General features: G+C 37.7%; 1 protein-coding gene across 1 annotated transcript in view; it reads left to right on the top strand.

Moving 5' to 3' along the window:
- The window catches only part of LOC138162255 (mitochondrial adenyl nucleotide antiporter SLC25A24-like), an 87,598-nt gene that overhangs the window by 42,509 nt on the left and 21,792 nt on the right, over positions 1–23,297 (top strand). Inside the window, exons 5-9 of the mRNA XM_069089284.1 lie at positions 10,485–10,572; positions 15,282–15,393; positions 16,956–17,114; positions 21,737–21,889; positions 22,813–22,920. Of these exons, the coding sequence (XP_068945385.1) occupies positions 10,485–10,572; positions 15,282–15,393; positions 16,956–17,114; positions 21,737–21,889; positions 22,813–22,920 (620 nt within the window). The remainder of the gene's footprint in view (positions 1–10,484; positions 10,573–15,281; positions 15,394–16,955; positions 17,115–21,736; positions 21,890–22,812; positions 22,921–23,297) is intronic.

Consider the following 23,297-nt stretch of genomic DNA (forward strand, 5'->3'; position numbering starts at 1 on the left):
TCCATCCATCCATCCATCCATCCATCCATCCATCCATCCATCCATCCCCATTTATTAATGGTTCTATACACCAAGTATGGTGCTAGGCACTAGAGATATAAAGACAAAAGTGAATCAGTCCCTGTGCTCAAGACCATAGATGCTATCCAGGGAAGGAGACGTATATATGGATGCATATGTAAAATGCATGCAAAAGATAAGGTAATTTTTTTTGTAAGGGTGGGGGATGGAGGAGTGGAGGCTAGAGGTATTAGCTACTGGGAATTCAGAAAAGCTTCATGTAGAAGGTGGTGCTTGAGCTGATTCTTGAAGGAAACAAGAGATTCAAAGAGTCAGAGGTGAGGAGGGAGTATATTCAAGGCACCAAGGACAGCCAATACAAAGGTAGGAAATGGAATATCATCTATGAAGAGCAGCAAGAAAGACAGCTTGGCTGGCCTATAGAATGTGGAAAGGGGAGTAACGTATTAATGCTGGACATAAAGGTTACTGCTGACTTCTGAAGGGTTTTAAATGTCTATTAAAATAATTTATATTTTATAGTAGGGGTTATTGGAGTTTATTGATCAGGTGAGTGAGATGGCCCAACTTGTGCTTTAAGAAAATCATGGGTGACTGTGTGGAAGACAGATTAGAGAGGCAACAGACAAAATAAGGAGATCAATTAGGAGGCTATTGCAGTAGTCCAGGTGAAAAGTGGTTGTGTGAGTAGAGAGAATGGGACTGATAGACAAGATTGTGTGTAGGTAGAAATGAAAATTTTTGGCAATCAATTAGATATGGGAAGTGAAAGAGAGAGAGTGAAGAGTCAAGGACAAAACCAAGGATGTTCAAATGGGTGATTACAAGGATGATGGTGGTCTGAAAGAAAGAAGACATTTTAGGAAGAGGAATATGGAATGGACCCAATTCGGGGTATACTGCGGGGAAATGATAAGGAGGGCTATTTTGGAAATTTTAAGTTTGAGATGTTTATGGGATTATTCTGTATTAAATGTCCAATAAGCATTTCAAGATTCACAATAGGAGCTCAGGGGAGACATTTGTATTTCATATATAGATTTAAGAGTCATCTGTATAGAGATGATCATAAAATCCATGTGACAGACCAGGATAGAACCTTAGGATACACCCACAGTTAGCCTGTTGTAGAGAATGAGACCCCAAAGGTAGTGATCAGACTGGTAGGAGGAGAATCAAGAAAGCACAGGCTCATGAAAATCTAGAGAGGAGATGGTATCCAGGTGGAGAAGATAACCAACATTATCAAATACTGTAGAAAAGTTAAGAAGGATAAAGAGTTGAACAAAGGACATTTTTTGATAAATAGTATTTTATTTTTCCCCATTACTTTACAGATGGTTTTCAACATTCATTTTTTATAAGATTTTGAGTTCCAATTTTTTTCTCCCTCCCTTTGCATCCCACTTTCCTAAGACAGCAAGAAATCTGATATAGGTTATGTGTGTACAATCATGTAAACATGTTTCCACATTAGTCATGTTGTGAAAGAACAAAAAGAGTAGAAGAGAAAAGCCACAAAAACAAAAAAAAGTGAAAATAGTATGCTTCAATTTGCATTTAGACTCCATATTCTTTCTATGGATGTGGATGGTATTTTCCATCATGAGTCTTTTGGAATTATCTTTGATCATTGTATTGCTGAGAAGAGCCAAATCAATTGTAGTTGATCATTACTATGTTGCTGTTACTGTGTACAGTGTTCTCTTGGTTCTGCTCACTTTACTTTGCATCAATTTATGTAAGTCTTTCCAGGTTTTTCTGAAATCTACCAGCTCATTTCTTATGGCACAATAGTATTCCATTATATTTATATACCACAACTTGTTGTTCCATTCCCCAATGCATGAACATCCCCTCAATTTCCAATTCTTTGCTACCACAAAAAGAGCTGCTATAAATATTTTTGTACCTCTAGTTCCTTTTCCCTTTTTTATGATCTTTTTGGGATGCAGACCTAGTAGTGGTATTGCTGGATCAAAGAGTATGCACAGTTTGTTTGCTTTTTGGGCATGGTTCCAAATTGTTTTCCAGAATGGTTGGATCAATTCATAACTCCACCAAGAGTGCATTAGTGTTCCAGTTTTCCCACATCTCCAACATTATCATTTTCCTTTTCTATCATATAAACCAATCTGATAGGTGTGAGGTGGTACCTCAGAATTGTTTTAATTTGCATTTCCCTATCAATAGAGATTTAGAACATTTTTTCATAAGACTATAGATAGGTTTGATTTCTTCATCTGAAAATTGCCCATTCATATCCTTTGATTTGTCAATTGGGAACACTTGTATTCTTATAGATTTGACACAGTTCTCTATATATTTGAGAAATGAGGCCTTTATCAGAGATACTGGCTGTAAGAATTGTTTCCCACTTCTCTATCTACTTTCCTTCTAATCTTAGTTGCATTGGTTTTGTTTATGCAAAACTTTTTAATTTAATGTAATAAAACTTATCCACTTTGAATTTCACATTGTTCTTTATTTCTTGTTTGGTCACAAATTCTTCTCTTTTCCATAGATCTGACAGGTAAATTATTCCTTGCTCTCCTAATTTGCTTATGGTATCACCCTTTATATTTTTTTCATTTTTTAAAATTTTTCTCTCTATCTCCTTCATCTTCCTACCTTCCTCAGACGGTAAGCAAATTGACAGAGGTTATACATGTGCAATTATGCAAAACATATTTCCGTATTAGTCATTGTTGGGGTCCTGGTCCCAACTCCAGCCTTATCTTATACAAGGTCTTCGGACGTCTTCGGCTTCTTGTCTCCAAGAAGAACTTACCCCCACAGAACACCCAGGACATGGAAAGTATGATGTGAAGCTGTTTATTCAGTTACATCTTAACAGCACCACAAGCAAGCACAGGAACAGGCACAGGAACTAACTCACTTCCAGGCGGAACTGGAACTAACTGAACTCCCTCAACTCACTCCCTCCACTCCCAGGCGGAACTGGAACTAGGCAGGAACTAAGCAGGAACTAACTCACTTCCTCTATCTCCCCAATTTATAAGCCTTGTGGGGCACGCCTTGCGGGGCCAATCATGTTCTCTCCCGAGTACGTTGTATAAGACCAAGGAGCAACGTCCTTTCTGGAAGTCCTTTACACACTGCCACACAGAGTATCACTCTTGCATCACTGCACCCAAAGCTCCCTTGTCCCTGGTTGGTTAACCCCCAGGCAAAGCTGTCCCAACAACGTCCCTCAGAAAGCCATGTGCACCCCATCCGGCTGCCCCCTTGTCACCTGTCATGTGGGAGCCAATCGTGCACTCTCCCAAGTGCAGGGCAAAGGAGTATGTGTTAAGAGGAGTCCGTATTTATGGGACACGCTCAGTGCCACGTTGGCCTTTCCCAACCCAGCAGAGTCGGCCCCCACGACCCTGCACTCAATGCCATGTCAGCCTTTACGGCCCGGCGGAGTCGGCCTCCATATCTCCAAGCCCCTGCCCCTCAGAGGTCATGTGCACTCCCTCTGACATCTTGTGACTGCCGCAGTGTCTCTCACACTCGTGGCCCTAACAAGTCATGTTATGAAAGAAAATATAGACCAAGAGAAACACATGCACATGTGTGCATGTGCACACACACATGCACGAAAGAAAGTGAAAAATGGTATGCTTCAATCTACATTCAGACTCTATCAGTTCTTTCTCTGGGTATGGATAGCATTTTTTATCATGAGTCCTTTGGAACTGTATCTGATCATTGTATTGCTGAGAATAGCTAAGTCACTCTCAGTTGATCATTTTACAATATTGCTATTACTGTGTACAATGTTCTCCTGGTTCTGCTCACCTCACTTTATATCAGTTCATGTAAGTCTTTCCAGGTTTTTCTGAAATCAACCTGCTTGTCATTTCTTATAGCACAACAGTATTTTATCATAGTCATATACCACAACTTGGTCAGCCATTCTCTAATAGATGGGAATCCCCTAAAAGCATTCAAATTCTTAAAGAAAAAGTAAATGAACTACAGGAGGAAATAGACAGTAAAATTATAATGATAGGAGACCTCAACTTTTCCCTCACAGAACTAAATAAGTCTAACCATAAAATAAATAAGGAAGAAGTTAAGGAAATGAACAGAATTTTAGAAAAATTAGATATGATAGACCTCTAGAGAAAATTAGATGAGAATCAAAAGGCATATACCTTTTTCCCAGTTATACATGGCACCTTCATAAAAACTTCCCAACATAATAGACTTACTTCCATGCTCGTTGTCTAAATAGATTTCTGATTGCCCCAGTGATGATAAAATTCTTTGGGGTTACTTGTATCATTTTCCCACTTGGGAATGTAAAAAGTTTAATTAACTTCCTCGTGTTTCTCACTCACGTTTACCTTTTTATGTCCCTCTTTAGTCTTGTGCTTGTGTGTCACATTTTCTATTAAGCTCCGATACTTTTGTCAGTAATACCTAGAAGTCTTTTATTTTAGTTGTTAAACGTCCATTTTTTTCCTCCACTGCCTCTAAAGCAGACAGCTAATGTTCCCTGCTGTACTGCACCTCCAGACAGCCTAAGCACCACAGAGCTCTCCTTCTGACCTCCCACTTTGTCCTGGGCTGAAAAAAAAAGTCTCACCCTAACCTTTTGTTAGTTATGCTGCTTTAGATTCAATTTGACATGTTATTTTAAAGTTGTTTAGAGGAGAATGTTGGAAGGGCTTAACTAGAAAGCTCCTTTTGCCTCACCATTTTGGCTCCACCAAGTTTTTTGCTTCCATTTCTAGTAATCTTTTGTTTTGTTTTCAGAATTTCTACTTTTGGATTTAGTTGAAGTTTGTTGGTTTTTTAATTTATTTAATAAATTTATTTATTTTTGGGTTAACAATCTTGCTTTAATCAATCAAACATATCATTTATGTAGTTCAGGGGAAAAAGTCAGCACCCCGAACTTCAGAGTATACAGCGGTTACAAGCAGAAGTTACAAGACAGAGAAACATTTCAGCAGACAGGCTTCCAAACTGTCCAACCATTACATACATCCATACCTAATCACAGTTACCAGAGAGGGAAGCATCAACATCTGGGTTTTCAAAGCTGGGGGACTCAACAACAGCTGCTCAGAGTCTTGTCTGGTCAAGTCATACAACACTTCTCAAAGTGATCCCCAAAACAAAGTCTCACATCATAGATTATATAGCCTTCTCCTGAGTCAGAGAATGTAACAACCCTCTTGAACCACTGCCCAATCACAAAGCACCAAGGTGTGGGCATTTCTGAAAAACAAGCCTCCCACCACAGGCTCCAGGTGCACTTAACCTAGGGGCAGGGAAGATCTTAAAAATTTACATTCCTATAACATTCAGCCCCAAGATCTTTCATGCCATAGCATAGACAATTTACATTTGAATTAACATTATCTCTTAGGTTTGCAAGATACATAACTAAAGTTACCAAAGTGGCCAAAGGGCCTTAAACAAACACAAAGTACATAGCATTACCACCTCAATTCAAAACAAGTGTCCAAATAAAGTTCTCTTGGGAGGAGTGGGGTGTCCTTTCCCTCACACTGCTCCAGCCCCTGCTCCCAAGTTCTGAGGGGCAGCTGGGCAATAAAACCAACAGGCTGGGGTCCTTGGGGTTCCATGGTCCTTCACACCACCCACCATAGACACAAGTCCATCCTCCCCCTGGGTCCCAAACTGGGAGATGCAGCAAGAAAACACTCCTGCCTTGCCGCACAGTCCTTATCTTGTCCTGTGGCTGAATTCTGAACTCCTGGGTTCCTTTTCCTCCAGCAGGTGTCAGCTGCTCCTGGCTTCTGCCCAGGTCTCGATGCAGGCAGCTCACCATTCCTGCTCTCAGCTCAGTGAAGTCATCATGTAGGCCGTTCTTCTCTCCCATTCCATGGTTCCACAGAGTCACAGCTATCACAACTGGGAAACAAACAATTATCCCAGCCCCCATACTTTTCTTTTACTCTATGGATCCTGTTTGTGATGCCATTTATAGCAGCAGGCACCCCAGCATCACCAACACAGGTTCTTAGATCTACTTTTCTAAAGGAAAGCAACACAAAATGGATTAACAATCTTGCTTTAATGAATCAAACATATCATTTACCTAGTTCAGGGGAAAAGGTCAGCACCCCAATCTTCAGAGTATACAGAGGTTACAAGCAGAAGTTACAAGACAGAGAAACATTTCAGCATACAGGCTTCCAACCATTGCATACATCCATACCTAATCACAATCACCAGAGAGGGAAGCATCAACATCTGGGTTTTCAAAGCTGGGGGTCTCGACAATGGCTGCCCAGAGTCTTGTCTGGTCAAGTCACACAACACTTCTCAAAAATTAATTTTTTAACTCCATGCTCAGTTCATTGTCTCTATCTCTGTCTCTGTCTCTCCTTGTCCCCCCTTACCCAGTTTGAATGATGAATATACTTAGAGATATACATTTTCTCTAAGTACTTTTTTGACTGCATCCCAAGAGTTTTTGGTTTGTTGTTTCACTGTTGTAATTTTCTTTGGTTAAACTTTCCATTGTTTCTATGATTTGTTCTTTGACCCATCATTTTTTTTTTAGGATTAAGTAACTTAGTGTAATGGTAATGGTAATTTGAAGATCTTCCCTGCCTCTTAATAAGCCTAAATTGAACTTGAGGGCCTTTCCTGATTTGAAAATAAACTCTGCCCCCTAATAGGCTGAATGTGGTCACATGGAGCCTGTGGTGGGAAGAGTTTGCTGAAGGGTGGAGCAGAGCCTACAGGAGAAGCTTGTTTTGAGGGGGGCTTGTTTTTAAGGAAGGTACAGCTTTTGTTACTTTGAAGTCAAGTGGGTCACAAGGGTTGTGATGTTCTCTGACCCTAGAGAAGGCTATATATACCTCTGAGGCAAGGTTTTGCTTTGAGTGCTCACTTTGGGAAGAGTTGTATGATTTGGCCAGATGAGACTCTGAGTAGCTGTTGAGCCCCCTGGCTTTGAAAACCCAAACGTTGGTGCTTCTCTCTCTGGTGACTAGGTATGGATGTAATGGTCACACAGCTAGAAGTTCTGTCTGCTGAACTGTGTTATTTTCTTTGTCTGTATTTTTGTTTGCTTGTAACTTCTGTTTGTATTCTCTGTTCAGGGTGCTGACTTTTTCCCCTGAACTAGGTAAATGATATATATTTGTTTGATAAAAGCAAGATTGTTAACCCTTTTTGAATTGCTTTCCTTTAGAAAAGCAGATCAAAGAAGCTGTACTAGCAGCCATCCTGGGTATGCTAGGGTACTTGCTGCTACACTTAGTTTCCAAGTAATTTCTTAATAATTTCTTCAAAGTCCCTTTACTGAATATTATTTTTATTTTATTGTAAAGGATATGTTAAATATTGCATACTTATGAAGTTTTCATGCTTTATTACATGGCTAATATTTGTATGGGTGCCATGCACAGCTGAGAAATACACACATATACACACACACACACACCTTTCTATTTCTATTCAGTAATCACTGGAGACTTATCATATCTAGCTTTCTTTGCTTATCTTTTGGTTAGATTTGTTTGAGTCTAAGATGGGTACATTGAGATCCCCTAGTATTGTAGTTTCATTCCATATTTCTCTTTGTAAACTGATTAACTTTTCCTTTATTTTTAATGTATATGTTTGTATATTTTATATGTATGTATATACTCTTGTGCATAAAATAATGATATTAATTATCTATGGTCTCTTTAAGAATAAGTGATTTCCTTTTTAATCTCTTTTAATCACTTCTATTTTTACAGTTGCCTTGTCTGAGACTATGCTTACTATCCCTGATTTTTTGAGTTTGTATGAAGCATAATAGATTTTGCTCCAGCTCATTATTTTTAACTCTGTGGGAATCTTCATGTTTCAAGTATTTTCTTGTAAATAATATATTGTTGGATTCCTTTCTTTGCCAACCAAACCTCCCTCTCTACAAAGAAGAGGGTAGTGAGAGAGCACCTTGCTTAGCTCTAACAATCTATATTTTGTGCAGTCTACTTCCATTTTCTGTACCTCTTCTCTTATCCTTGTTTAGTCCCCAGTCACAATTTCTTATATTTTATTTCCTTTTATTCCCTCTTCACATTATCTACCCTCTGATGTTGGAGTTTGTTTTGTTCATGATTAATTCCTTCTTGAATTTACCTTCTCTTTTAATCTTCACTGCCCTCTCTGTCTGTTCTCACCTTATTCCCTATTGAGTTTAGTGTCTTTCTAGACCATGTGTGTTTAACCCTCCTTTGTCTGGTTCAGATGAAAGTGACATATTAGGTGTAGTTCATTAATCTGTTTCCCCCACTCTTTCTTTGATAATTGTATAATCTTAGGAACCTTGATTATGTGAGATAATAAATAATGCCATCTTCCTCCATCTTTTTTTTCCATAGTGTGTTCTTTTTTCCTTCTCTTTTCTATTTTTCTTAAGATCTTAAAAATACATCCAAACTCTTCCCCAACTCTGTCTTATTTACTCTCTCTGTGACCCTTGAAGATATTAGATGATTACATTAAAATTTATATGGAACAATATCAGATATCTTTCACACTTATGGCTGTAGGAGAATTTTTAACCAAATTAGGGACAGAAATGACTAATTTTTTTAATAATTTAAATTATGTGATATCAAAACTGAAAAAGGCCTGATACTCAAGATATATAGGAATCTAACCAAAATACATAAGATCAAGGCCATTCTTTGATGGATAAGTAGTCAATAGGAGGAGGAAAAGTATCTGTCAAGAGAATTGCAAACTATTAGCAGCCATATGAAAAATTGTTCCAAATAACTACTAATAAAAGGAGGGTAGGGGTGGCTAGGTAGTGCAGTGAATAGAGCACTGACCCTGGAGTCAGGAGGACCTGAGTTCAAATCTGGCCTCAGACACTTAACACACACACACACACACACACACACACACACACACACACTAGCTGTGTGACCTTGGACAAGTCCCTTAATTGCCCTCCCAAAAAAGCAAAAAATAAAATAAAAGGAGGGTAAATCAAAACAACTCCTAGGTTTTACTTCACAGCCAGCAAATGTAAAAGGTGACAAAAGATGGGAATGATCAGTGTTGGAGAGGTTGTGGAAAGGCAGACACACTAATGGATTGTTGCTTGAACTGTGAATTAGTCTTACTATTCTGGAAAGCAATCTTGATTTAGGCTAACAGATTGAGTGAGATATCCCTAATCATTGACCCAGAAGGCCCAACAGTAGGCATATAATATATACTTCAAGGAGATCGGTGTTGAAAAGAAATGCCCCATATACACAAAAAGATTTATAGTGTCATTTTTCAGTATTAGAAAGAAGCAAAAGTCCCTTAATTGGAGAGTGGCTATACATATTGTAGTACCTGAATGTAATGGAATGTTATTGTGTTATAAGAAATGATGTACATAGCTAGGTGACCCAGCTGAAGCCAGGAAGTCCTGAGTTCTTATTCTGCTTGAACTAGCTCTAAGCAAGTCACTTTATTGGTCTCAGTTTCATTTTCTTCATGTGTAAAAAAAGGAGTTGACCTTGATGGCCTCTAAGAAGGCCCCTTCTAGATCTAAAGCTTTAATACTATGAATATGAAGAATAAAGAGAGACAGGGGAACACATGCACCCTGATACAAAACAAATTAAGCAGAGGCAGGAAATTAGTATATTAACAATGGCTACACTAGGGGCGGCCAGGTAGCACAGCAAGTAAGAGCACCGGCTCCAGTGTCAGGATGACCTGGGGATCGAATCCGGGCTCAGATACTTAACACCACACCCAGAAATAATTGGCTGTGTAACCTTGAGCAAGTTACTTAACCCTGATTGCTTTAAAAAAAAAAACAATGGCTACACCACTGCGAAATGGAAAAAGCCAAAGAATCTATACTGACTCCTCTATAATTGTAATGACCATACTTGGTCCTGAAGAAGAGCTATGAAAATACACCTCCCATCCTTCTTTACAGAAGGACATATGGATATGTATCCATATATATGGATACACACACATATACAGATACACATACATGCATGCACACACATATATATACATACCATGGGTATATGAAACAGCATATAATTATCAGATGTTGTTAATATATTGCTTAGTTTTGTTAAACTGCTTTTTTCCCCTTTGTTATATGAAATGGCACTCTTGGAAGGTGGGTGGAGGGATACATTGGGAAATGAAGGTGATGTGAAAATAAAAGATATCAATAATATATCTATATACATATGCACATATGTGTGTATATGAACACATACACACATATATGTAAAGCCAATTGCTTTCTTTGACATTTTCCTACAAGTTCAAATGGGATCTTCATTTTTGATGCTTTATTTAACCTTTGCATATAAAGACCAGGTACTATCATAAACTCTTAGAATTTTATAGATTGTTATAACAATGCCCCTAAAAATGTTGGTGTCAGTGTCTTTTCAAAGGCTTTCAAACAGCATATGTTTCTTTTCATTCTTTTAAAGGACTAATTGAAACCTCAGAAATTATCCAGGCTCTCAAGGTACTTGGTATAGAAATTTCTGTACGACAGGCAGAGAGAATTCTTCAAAGGTTAGCCCTTATTTTTATTTTTGATAATTTTTTTTAAAGCTTTCATTTCAGTGTTCCATAATATAAGCTGTTATCGACAGAAATATGGTCCTTTTTTTCTCTTCCTTAATCTTACAAAACACTTATTTGACTCGTGTATGTTGTTTATTGGGTTGTCTCTGTTATGTGTATATAATACACACACACATACGCATGTACTTAAATATACATGTATATGGACTTGAAAAAAGATACATGCAAACTTAATTAATCATTTGTTATGATTAATCAATAAACATTTGTTATGCCCTTACTATGTGCCAGGCACTGAGTTTATCAACAAAGGGCAAAAACAATCCCTGCTCTCAAGTAGCTCACAGTCCAGTGAGAGAGACAAATTGTAAAAACTATGTAATACAAGATATATTCGAAGTAAATGGAAGATAATCTCAAAGGGGAAGGTTACTAGCACAGAGGTGATTGGGAAAGGTCCCCTGCAGGGCATGGGAATTTGAGCTATGTCTTGAATGAAGACAGGGAAACCTAAGAGGCGGAGGAGAGAAGGGAGACAATTCCAGGCATGGGAGCCATCTGGTTCAAAGGGAGGGAGATGGAGAATGGGGTGTAGTTTGCCAGCATCAGTAAGTTGGTTAGTGTAGCTGTATTGTAGCAGGTCTGGAGGATAGTTTGAGTGTAAGAAGACTGGAATGCTATGGAGGGACAAGGATGTGAAGAATTTTAATACAAAATAGGATTTTTTATTTGAACTGGAGGTTACAGGGAGTCACTGGAGTTTAGGGAGAACAGAGTTATCAGACTCATGCTTTTGGAAAATACAAATATCCAGCTTCCAACCCTAGGAGCTTGATTAGAATGAGCCAAAACTAAGGGCCGTCAACCCAAAGATGCTAGTATATGAAGGCAGGGAGGGAAAAACAAACTCAAGATGATTAGGATCCCAGTAGGTCAGAAGTCATGTTCCAAATGAGACCAGTGCATGGGCTTTCTTCAATAAGTAAGAACCAGAAGGGGCAAGATTTTGGTCTGAAAGAGGATGTTTGCTTCAGAAAGAAAGTGACTTCAGTCTATTTCAGTTAGGTGGCAGTGGTGGTTCTGAAATTCCAAAGAAGACACCTGACCAAACAATACTTTCGACTTTGTGGCTTGTAACAGAATGGTGTATGGAAAGCCAATTTTAACTTTGAATTATTAATGGAACATAATTATTTAAAAACTGGCTTTGAGTAGCCTGAGAGTGGGGAAAAGTGAAACATCAATTTCTTATGTTTAGCTTTTATTTTGCCTTTGATCTTTACTGACTTAGTTATAGTCGGTAAAGTAAGTAACACACTTGAGTTTTTTCTTTTTTTATCTGTTAGTGGATTGGTGATCTCATCACTTATTCATTCTAACAGTCAAAACTACATCCTGCCTTCACCTTCTGTTTTTTTCACTGTGTATGCAGCTCTGTATATGTATAGCTAACATCCTAGTCTCTGATGGGCTTTATGAGAAAAATAGAAATGAAGTAAGATGACAGAGATGGGAAGAGTAACTAGTCTAGACCAAGTATGCAAAGAGGTGTAGACAATCCATTTTTAGGGTGATGAGGGAATAGCAATGGAGATATATGAAATGAGAGGGTCCTGAAAGATGAGAAAAAATTCACAAAGGAAAGGTGATCAAGAGGAACTAATTACTACTGACTCATCTGCCTACTTCTCTCCTTTATAAAATCTTTATGAAGACATTCTACATATGTATTGTAGCTATCCTCATTAAAAAGCTGATAAGAGAATAAGCCATGTAACTTCCTAGTGCTCTAAGTGGTTCTCTAAGTGTGTGTGTGTGTGTGTGTGTGTGTGTGTGTGTGTGTGTGTGTGTGTAGGGATGGGTAAAAAAATCACATTTTCAGACTCACAATTAACTGAAAGGTACAGAGAATACAATATCATACTGTGCTTAATATTTGTGGATTGCTTTAAAAAAAACATTTAATGGGGTGGCTAGGTGGCGCAGTGAATAGAGCACCAGCCCTGGAGTCAGGAGGACCTGAGTTCAAATCTGGCCTTAGACACTTAACACAAAAAACTAGCTGTGTGATCTTGGGCAAGTCACTTAACCCCAATTGCCCTTACTTCCCCCCCTCCAAAAAGAAAAAGAAAACCAAAACATTTAATTTGGCAGAGATAAATGCATCCTGAAGGTTTCTCCTTCAACAAGATGTCTCCCATGATTAGGTTAAGATCAAACAGGACTCCTCTTAAGATGCAACAGAAGATCTCTGTGACCCTCTGATTATCAATATCAGTCAAGGCATAAAACAGGAAAACATGTTGGTCAGAAGTATTTGCCACTGTGTTGGAGGACAGCCAGCTCAAGGTTCAAGTAGAAGAGGAGCCCTCTGTAGCAGATGAGGTACCCCTAAGAAGCTTCTATTGTGTTGTTTCCATCAAGTCATTGAATACTACAGAAATTCTCAAATGAACCCAGAGGCACTCAAAGTTCAGCCAAGCAATCAACATAGGAAAGAAGAGGTGCGTGAAGAATGCTGAGAGTCCAGATTATGACATATAGTTGACTGAGCATTCCATTTAGTTGGTCCATCAATTGATATGTCTTGGGTAAACACTTTGGATGGACAATGAGCTAGACCCAGAACTGAATTGGAAGAGAAGGGGATAAATTGCTTTTAGGAACCTGTGCAGAACTCTCAGCAATCCCAATCTTCTCCCTGAAACAATTTTTTTTCCCTTGAGTTTGCACCAAATAACTTTTTAAAGCATTTTTTCTCCCAAGTCTTCAGGTTATGGAACAATGCTACATTTCACAAAGAATCAAAATTGCTGGTGATCCAAAGGGTAAAAGAATAACAAACATTGTAATTGGAAGTAGGCAGCAGAACATTATCATAAAAATGTTTGCAAAAGAAATGGCCCAAGACGTGTCATCTAGGAAATCTATGATTGGCATGGACGTGGGCTGGTGAGAGAGGAACAATAGGCGGGCAGCCCAGATTTTGCATACGTATGGATTTGAACTATGCATACATGTATATGTATACTTTTTGGGGGTTAAATCTATTAAATTTCCTTGATAATAGGAGCTCCCTGTGAAGAAATTCCCTCCACTGATGCAGATTGGCACATATTCTGCAACTTGGAGCCTTGAATAGTTAATTTGGCCAGGGACACACAGCTAATGGGTGTTGGAGGTCTTGAACTCAGGTCATCTTGACTCATAGGCCAGTTCTCCATCCATTCTATCGTACTGCCACATATTTTATGGAGCAATCCTGTGCTGTTTTTCTGGACATTTTGCTGGTTTTTCAGTTCTGAGGCCCATACAGATATGTCAGTGTTTATTATGCCATCCTAAGATATAGCTGCGTTGTTGTCAGCGAGTAAAGGCAAGGCTACTCTGTAGAGCAGATAATCTTTTTAGGGTTTGCTCAAATTTCTAACAACTAGAGGATGAGATTTCCTCTCCCACTTCTCTACCCACCTTCTCTACTGCCTTCTCTTCACTTCCTTTCTTCTTTTTCCTCCTAGTTTTGTTATTTGCACTTTAGGGTGTTTTATTTGTGTTTTGGTGATTTTGTTCTGTTAGATTATAAATTCCTTAAAGGCAGGTACCATGCCTGGATTCTTTTTTTTTTATTATCTCTTATTGATACATAATTCTGTATGCATATTAGAATTGTTGGTTGATTAGCATATAATTCACTAAGGCAATTTTCTTTAATACCCAGACAACCTTACAATGAATGAAGGACAAAACATTTATTAAGGACATATTATGTTGGAAGGCACTATGTTAAATGCTGGAGAGATGAGTATTTCAATAGAGATTGGTAGAATAGACAGAGAGACAGGGAGACAGACAGACAGATAGATAGATAGACAGATCGATAGATTAATAAGACAATCTTTGAATTTAAGGAGCTTGCATTCTCATAGGAGAAGACCACACATTTTAAGGAGAGAAATTTTGTTCTGGGGAAATGGAAAAGGAACTGGGATATCCCGTGGTGGCAGACAGTTGGTGATATGTTCTGTATGAATGACTGGATGACTAGCAGGAATATGAAACTAATACATGGCCTGATATCTAGTAGATATAGTTGCCTGAGTGGGCTAGTTTGCACACACTCAGTCACAAATCGACTTAGGGGTAGGAACTCCAGAACTGAGTGGATTAACTTCCCCAGGGAGCATAGCCTGGGTCCTAGAAGATCTGGGTATAGAGGTCCACATTGTAGATTTGGTGTGGAGGGTACTAGACATGGTGGAAGGAGGAGAAGGTCTGTGGTGACATAAGGGCTTAATGTGTGCCAGGCCCTTTGCTAGGTCCTAGGAACCCCAAAATCAAAGGACAAAGTCTCTGTCTTCATAGTTTTCACTGCTACACAGATAAGTAAATGCTTATTACATACAAAAACAAAACAAAGTAATCTCAGGGTGGGGAGTGCCAACAACTCAAAAAATCAGGAAAGGCCTCCCGTAGGAGACATCTCCTGAATGGAGCCAGGAAGGGAGCAAGGTGTTCCAAGAGGAGAAGGGGGTAAGAAAATGAAAAGGGTTCTAGGGTAATGAGTTGTGGTAGTTGCTATAAATATACAATATGGAACTGTTTTCCATCTAGATGGATCACTAATGCTAATTACTGAGGCTAATTTTATTTATGAATAAGCATAGGTTTTAAGCATGTCCTCATTACTATTATTTCAGCATTGACACTGATGGGACAATGTCAGTGGATTGGAACGAATGGAGGGATTACTTTTTATTTAACCCAGCAACAAACGTTGAGGAAATTGTACGGTTTTGGAAACGTTCTACTGTAAGTGTGGTTTGTATTTTACCACATGTTTATTCTACGCTGTAAGTCAAAGGTACAGCTATCGCATAGGGAAGCCCTAGGAAGGTTGGTAGAGCAACCTCTCACCTAGCAAGCTTTGGACTGTGGCAGTCAGACCAATGAGACCAGGGGCCAGGGCATATGGTTTCCAATTTTCCTTCCTGGCTGAAGTCAGGGTTTTTTATTCTTTTAATGTCACAGAACCCATTTGGTAGCCTGGCTAAGCCTATGGACATTTTTCCAGAATGTTTTTTAGGTGCATAAAGAAAAATAACAAGATTTCAAATAAAACTAATTAATTTGAAATACATTTATCAAACTATTTTTTAAAAAAGTTGGGGATCCCAGATTAAGAATGTGTACAGGGTTGATATTCCTCCAGAGTCCTGTGTTAAAATTGTATCTTGTTCTGGTCCCCTGATCATTCCCCCGCCAAGTATAAAGGGACATAGGGGCAATTAAGAGGTACAGTGGATAGAGTGCCAACATGAGTTCAAATCCAGCTTCATACACTGTGTGACCCTGGGAAAGTCACTTAACCTGTTTAACTCAATTTCCTCATCTGTAAAATGAGCTGGAGAAGGGCATGGCAGACCACTCCAATATCATGGCAAAGAAAACCCCAGAAGGGGTCATAAAGAGTCGGACATGACCGAAATGACTGAACGAGAACATAAAGGGGCAATTGGGGGAGATGAGATTGCAAAGGGAAGCCAGGAGTCGTGTACAAACTATTCCAGAGATCAAAGAAGCATAATTTACAAAACATATCATATATTAAGCAAAAGTCACATCCTGCGAATATGTGTGGCATCAGGAGAAACCACCAAGGTGCTGCTGTCAAGGTTTTTGATCCATATTACCCCTCCTATGTAAGGTAGGGGAAAGTTGATCTGCATAGGAAGAAAATGGTACTTTTTATGGGGGGAGGGGGTGATTTACAATTGAAATTAATCTCAATTCTATGTGAACTGACATTGCATTGATTTATACTCATGTGCTTGTCCACTTCTATTTGGCAATATACTTATTTGTGCAAATTTATTTCTCCAACTAGATTGGAAACTCCTTGAGCACAAGGATAATATTTTATTTAACTTCATGTTGCCTACACCTAGTACAGTGCCTTGCACCATACTAGGCAACTGTATGGAAATTATTTTTTTGTTATGGTCTCCATGACCACCTGTCCATACTACATACTATAGTAAGTATATAAGTAGCCAGTGTAAGGTAACAATAAATAGGATGCCAAAATTGCTTCCTAAATTAAGGCTACATCCAAACTCTATGTGCTAAATTAAGAGAAGATAGCTAGTCTCCAATAAATGGCTCTTGCATAAATGTTATACTAATAAGGCAACCCTAAGGTGGTATGAATGACACAACCTGTCCCTGTCACTAGAACCCTATAAGAATGGGGTTGAAACAGGATCTGAACTTAGGCCCTCTGACTTTCAGACTCTTCCCCAACTATTTCATGCTGTCTTCTTGAGATGGTCCATTTCTAATTTAAATAATATGGTAACTTGCCTTTCATTTAGGGAATTGACATTGGGGATGGTGTAACTATTCCTGATGACTTCACAGAGGAAGAAAGGGAATCTGGCAGGTGGTGGAGATGCCTGCTGGCAGGTGGGATAGCTGGTGCAGTCTCTAGAACCTGCACAGCACCCCTAGATCGGGTGAAAATCATTATGCAGGTAGGTGAGTGCATGGTTCACCTGTCTGTGTTTCCAAACAATATGACAAGGGCTTGATGCTGCTTAAAAGAAATATTTCAGATCTCAGTAGTGCTTTTGATATGTGAGCTTGACTTTATTAGGGAAATACAATTTAATATTGATTTAAATACAATTTAATACTAATTTAGACTTCTCAATGGCTCTTTATGACACTTGGATTGTGTAAATTAACATTTTATAGAAATTACAGTAGGATCCATAAGAACAAGACTTTTAGTGCTTGGAGGTTGAAATATTGGACTTCCTTGAAGATCAATTTCATGTTGTTTCATGTAGTAAAATCTGTTACATTATAAGTCATGCCTCATCATTCTTGGATGTTTTGATTCTTGTCCTTGTTTTTCCACAGATCTTTCATAAGTGATTTACCAAACTTATTGTTTTGTATCCTATAGGGGATTGGTGTGTTCCCAGAGTCTTAGCCAGAATTTATGACTGTTGAGTCATTTTTTGGTTGTGTCTGACTCTTCATGACCCCATTTGGGGTTTTCTTGGCAAAGATACTGGAGTGGTTTGCCATTTTCTTCACATGAGTAACAGATGAGCAACCTGGGGCAAACAGAGTTAGTGACTTGCTTGGTGTTGCACAGCTAGTAAATGTGTAAGACTGGATTTGAATTCAGGGAGATGAGTCTTTCTGGCTCTAGGCCCAGCACTCGATCCACTATGGCGCCACCTAGCTGCCTCATGAATTTATGACTAGTCCACCTTCTTTTCTTTCTTTTATTTTTTTTTTTTTGCTTTGTTTTTTTTTGGGGGGGGAGCAATTGGGGTTAAGTGACTTGCCCAAAGTCACATGGCTAGTAAGTGTGTCAAATGTCTGAGGCCGTATTTAAACTCCGGTCCTCCTGACTCTAGGGCCAGTGCTCTATTCACTGCATCATCTAGCTTCCCCCTTATTTTCTGATCAAATATTTTTTTGATATCATTTATTTCTACCACCTTTTCTTTTGGAGGGCAATTCGGGTTAAGTGACTTGCCCAAGGTCACACGGTTAGTTTTTGTGTTAAGTGTCTGAGGCTGGATTTGAACTTGGGTCCTCCTGACTCCAGGGCTGGTGCTCTATTCACTGCGCCACCTAGCTGCCCCAAAGATAGACTTAATTGTTGTTGGGTTTTTTTTGCTTTTTGGAGGGCAGTTGGGGTTAAATGACTTATCCAAAGTCACATGCCTAGTAAGTGTGTCAAGTGTCTGAGGCCAGATTTGAACTCAGGTCCTCCTGAATCCAATTTCTACCACTTCTTTCACAGAAGTCAATTCATGAGGAAAATGAAAGAGGTTATATTATAAAATAGGCTTCTGAGGGACCTTTCAGCTTTCCATCTATGATAACATGTAGATAATATTTGGGTTGGTTGTTAGTTTTATTCTGAAAATTCTGGAGATCTTTCTCCTAGTCATCTGTGTTTATAACACCAGTAACCTTTGCAAACTTGAGGTTTTGTTTTATTTAAATTTTTAAAAATTTTGACTTAACAAACAGCAAAAAAAATTTCCATATACAAAATATCATATGAAAAGGAAATGTTTATGAAACTGTGGACCTCAATTACATACCATTTGTTTTGAAACATATATAATAAATTCAACGTATTACTTTTTAAAGTTGGACTGCAATATATGTTTTCTTCTGAATTTCCTTCTATTCTCTTTTGTGCATTAAAAAAAAGTTCCCAAAAATATCCCCGTGTAGCAAATAAGCATAGTTAAGAAAAACAAATCTACCCAGTGGATGATATTTTTTAAAAAGTCTTTTTCTTCACCTTGGGTCCATCACCTTTCTGTCAGGAAGTGTATAAAATACTTTACTATTAGACCTCTGTTGGTCATTGTGTTGATTAGAGTTCTTAAGTCTTTCAGTGTTTATCTTTACAATGTTGTTATTGTATAAGTTGCTCTTTTAGGTCTTCTTACATCATTCTGCATCAGTTTGTATAAGCCTTCTAAGGTTTCTTTGAAATCATCTTTAATCATTTATTACAGCACAATAATATTTCTTACATTCCTAAATGATAATTTGTTCAGCTATTCCCCAGTGGATATGTAGTCTTTAGTTTCCATTTTTTTTCCCTTTTCATCTTCCTTCAGAATCAGGAAGTTTGTTTTGCTTATGACTAGTCCTTCCCTGGTATTTTCCTCCCTTTTAACTACTCCCATCCCTATTCCTAGCTATTTCTCTGTTGAGTTTGGTGTATTTGTACACCAAATGTGTGTTTATGAGTGTGTTCAGCCATTAAGAGACAGATTCATTGCATGCTTGTTGCACCTGTTCCCTTTTCCATGTTTGTATATTCTTTAGCAATATTCACCCCCTTCTTCCTCATTTCTATACTAGTATATTTCTTTTACCTTTCCTTCGCTTTCCCCTCTTAAAAGTCCCAGAACAGAGCCAATCTACCCTTAGGTCTTCTGTTTTCCTCATTTAATTCCTTCAAAACTCTTTGAAGACTTGAGTTCTGAAGGGACATGTGTCTTCTCCTCCATTTTAACATCATTATACAGCCCTTTCCAATTGCTTTAACCAATTTATATTTCTAGATTTCTCTTGACTTTTATGCTTACTTTCTAAAGTTCCAACTCAGATCTGGTGTTTTCCTAGAAATGCATAAAAATCCTTTATTCTATTAAGAATCCATTTTTGCTCCTGTAAGATTATAATCAACTTTGTAGGGTAAGTTATTTTTGGCTGTAAGTCAATGTCTTTTGGAATATCATCTTTCAATTTTTCTACTCCTTTATAGTAGTAGCCACCAAATTTCATGTGATCTTGAATCTGTTTCCTTGGTACTTAAACTTCTACTAGTGTTATTTTTTTCTTTGATGTGGAAGCTATGGATTTTGGCCAAGATATTCAGAGGATTTTTCTTTTGGGGTTCCTTTCAGCTGGTTATCATTATATTCTTTCTATTTTCACTTTACTTTCTACTTATAATAGATCAGCACAGTTTTCCCTAATGATTTTTGGGAATGTAGTGTCTGGGCTTTTTTAAAAAAATCATAATTTTTAGAGAGTCTAATGATTTTTTTTTTTTTAGCTTTTTGGAGGGGGAAGGTAGGGCAATTGGGGTTAAGTGACTTGCCTGAGGTCACATGGCTAATTTTGTGTTAAGTGTCTGAGGCTGGATTTGAACTCAGGTCCTCCTGACTCCAGGGCCAGTGCTCTATTTACTGTGCCACCTAGCCACCCCAAGTCTAATGATTTTTAAATGATTATTCCTTGACCTGTTTTCTAAGTCAAATATTTTTGATAGTAGATTTCTTACATTTTCTTCTATTTTTTTCTATCTTTTAATTTTGTCATAGTATTTCTTGTCTCATGGAATCACTGATTTCTGCTTGGTCTACTCTAATTTTCAGAGAGTCCATTAACTGTATTAGGTTTACCATTTTCTCTTCTAAGCTATTTATTCTCCTTCTAGTTCTTCCTTTCAAAAATTTTATTTGAGGTAACCTCTAAGGATGTTGCTGAATGAGGAATGTCACTTCTCTGACAAGAAGGCTAAATTCTGGAGTTATACCACCTAGTAAATCAAACCCCACCTCCTGTACACATGAGGTTGGGGTTCCAGAATATTGCCCATGAACTTCCCTTTTGGGTAAATATATATTGTTTCTGTCATGTGCTTCTGCAGGAACTTTATTGTTGCCCTGACCATGGGCATATCTTGGTCTAGGAATGTCCATTCTATAGAACTTAACTCTTGGGCCATTTGGATAAGCATATGAGATAGTGAGTGTCTGGACCCAGATTTGTACTCTATCCATTGCTCCATTGTGATGCATTTGTTGTCCATTTCATGTTAGCATTCTTTATGTATCTCATCATTTCCTCTGCTAGATTTTGAATTCCTCCAAGGCAGTAAATATCTCCACCTCTCTGGTCAGTCCCATCATCCTCTCTTCCCCTAACTCAGTGGCTTTGCACATGGTAAATACAATTCAACAAGAAGAAACACATTTATTAACAGTGTTTCTAACTACAAAGTGTGTCACTGGACCATGACCACTTTACCAATAAAGCTATGGGCAAGCTTTCACACAACAGAAGGAAAGATAGGATGCAATGGAAATGAGAAATAACTCTCTACTAATAAAATAGTCATTTTCATGAGTTACAGCTATACTGATGCTTGCCAAAGTTAGTTGTTCCTTTAAAGAGGACTTACTGTAATTTTTTTTGGAGGCAATTGGGGTTAAGTGACTTGCACAGGGTTACACAGCTAGTAAGTATCAAGTGTCTGAGGCTGAATTTGAACTCAGATCCTCCTGACTCCAGGGCCAATTCTCTATCCACTGTGTCATCTAGCACCCCCCTGCTGTACTTTTCAATAACTGTGCTGTTTTAAGAGTAGTCATAAATTTCATATAAGCTCAAAATGATTCAATAATGAGATAAAATCAAACAAGATAATTGTAAACTGCTTTGTTCAGTGTCCAACACATAGTTAATGTTCATTATTATTATTGTTATTAGTTGAAATGAACTTTGGCTGCTAAAATACATTGAAAATAGAAGGTACTATATACTAGTACTTTGTAAAGAATAATAACACTGAGGCCATTTCTTTTATTTTTTATAGGCCCAGGGTGTAAACTCAAAGCAAATTTATCTTGTTGATGGATTTAAGCATATGTTGAAAGAGGGAGGCATCCTATCCTTTTGGAGGGGAAATGGTGTGAATGTTTTAAAAATTGCACCAGAAACAGCTATTAAGGTCTTAGCATATGACCAGGTAAGATATTACCGAAATTCATTAAGAAGAAACAATTTTTGAGTTTTAAAAAACCTTAAGACCATTTTAACAGAAAAATAAATGTAGTTTTTCATACAAATTAATTAATTTCTTTATTTTTCTTAACATTTATTATAGCTCTATTAATCATCTTATTTATAAAATAACTAAAATGGGTTTGTGATTACTTCTGGAAAGACTGGCATTATAAATTTTGGCTAAAATTCTTTGGTTTAGAAATCAAAGCTTCATACAGTAACCTAGCATATTTTATTAGATTATTATTGCCCAGTCTCCAAGAAAAATCCATTCAAATTAAACATCCTTGCATAAAAAAGCCATTGCCATACATTGCATTGTTAGTATTATTTCTAAGTCCACTTTGCTATCAAAAGGTGCATATAAGACACAGTCCCTACCTCTTTTGAGTTTCTATTTCAAACATAGTATCATATATCTGACTGTACACATGTAGCTGTAGTACTATGACACAGAAAAAAAATAAGGCCCAAGGTAGATTAATTACTTAATATTCTAGTGAATTAAATACACATACATTTAAAGTATACATATTTTGCTGGGTGTGGGCTCATAATAAATGATATAATATATAATATGATATTTACATAGACAATATTGTATATTTACACAGTGGAGAATATATTATCTAATAATTATAAAATAATATCATATGATATAATAATAGCTAACATTTATATACTTTACAAATTTACCTTAGTAAAACCCTGTAATATGTTATCTCATTTAATCATAATAGTAGCTCATATTAAATAAGTGGCATTTTTTTGGGAACTAATCTCTCTCTTATTTCAGCATTTATATATATATATATATATATATATAGATATATATATATAGATATAGATATATACATATGTGGACCCTTTTATTTACACACACAGTATAAGAAGTTATTTACTCAAGACATTACCAAAATTAACAATGCTGAGAGATTTGTTTCTGGTTCTTTGGCTGGAGCTACTGCACAGACCTTCATCTACCCCATGGAGGTAAGGACCATTGTGAAAAATTGATTGCTGGAATTGATGATTTTAATGTAAATTATAAAATGTGTTTCTTTCTAAGTTTTTTTTTTTGCTTTTTGGAGGGCAAGGGTTAAGTGACTTGGCCAAGGTCACACAGCTAGTTTTTTGTGTTGTGTCTGAGGCCGGATTTGAACTCAGGTCCTCCTGACTTCAGGGCCGGTGCTCTATTCACTGTGCCACTTAGCCACCCCAAAATGTGTTTCTTTCTAATGAAGTCCAGATTCAGTTTTTGAACTTTATATCCAAGTGAGGAATGGTAGGATTCGAAGCTGATGCCTTCAGGGCCTTGAATATCTAATATTCAAGCCAAGTTCCTCTATAGTCTGGCTCCCTCTCCTCCC

This window comes from Petaurus breviceps, unplaced genomic scaffold (genome assembly GCF_028583685.1).
Source record: "Petaurus breviceps papuanus isolate PSGF00001 unplaced genomic scaffold, PetGlider_PUasm1.0 186, whole genome shotgun sequence".
NCBI classification, from domain to species: domain Eukaryota; kingdom Metazoa; phylum Chordata; class Mammalia; order Diprotodontia; family Petauridae; genus Petaurus; species Petaurus breviceps.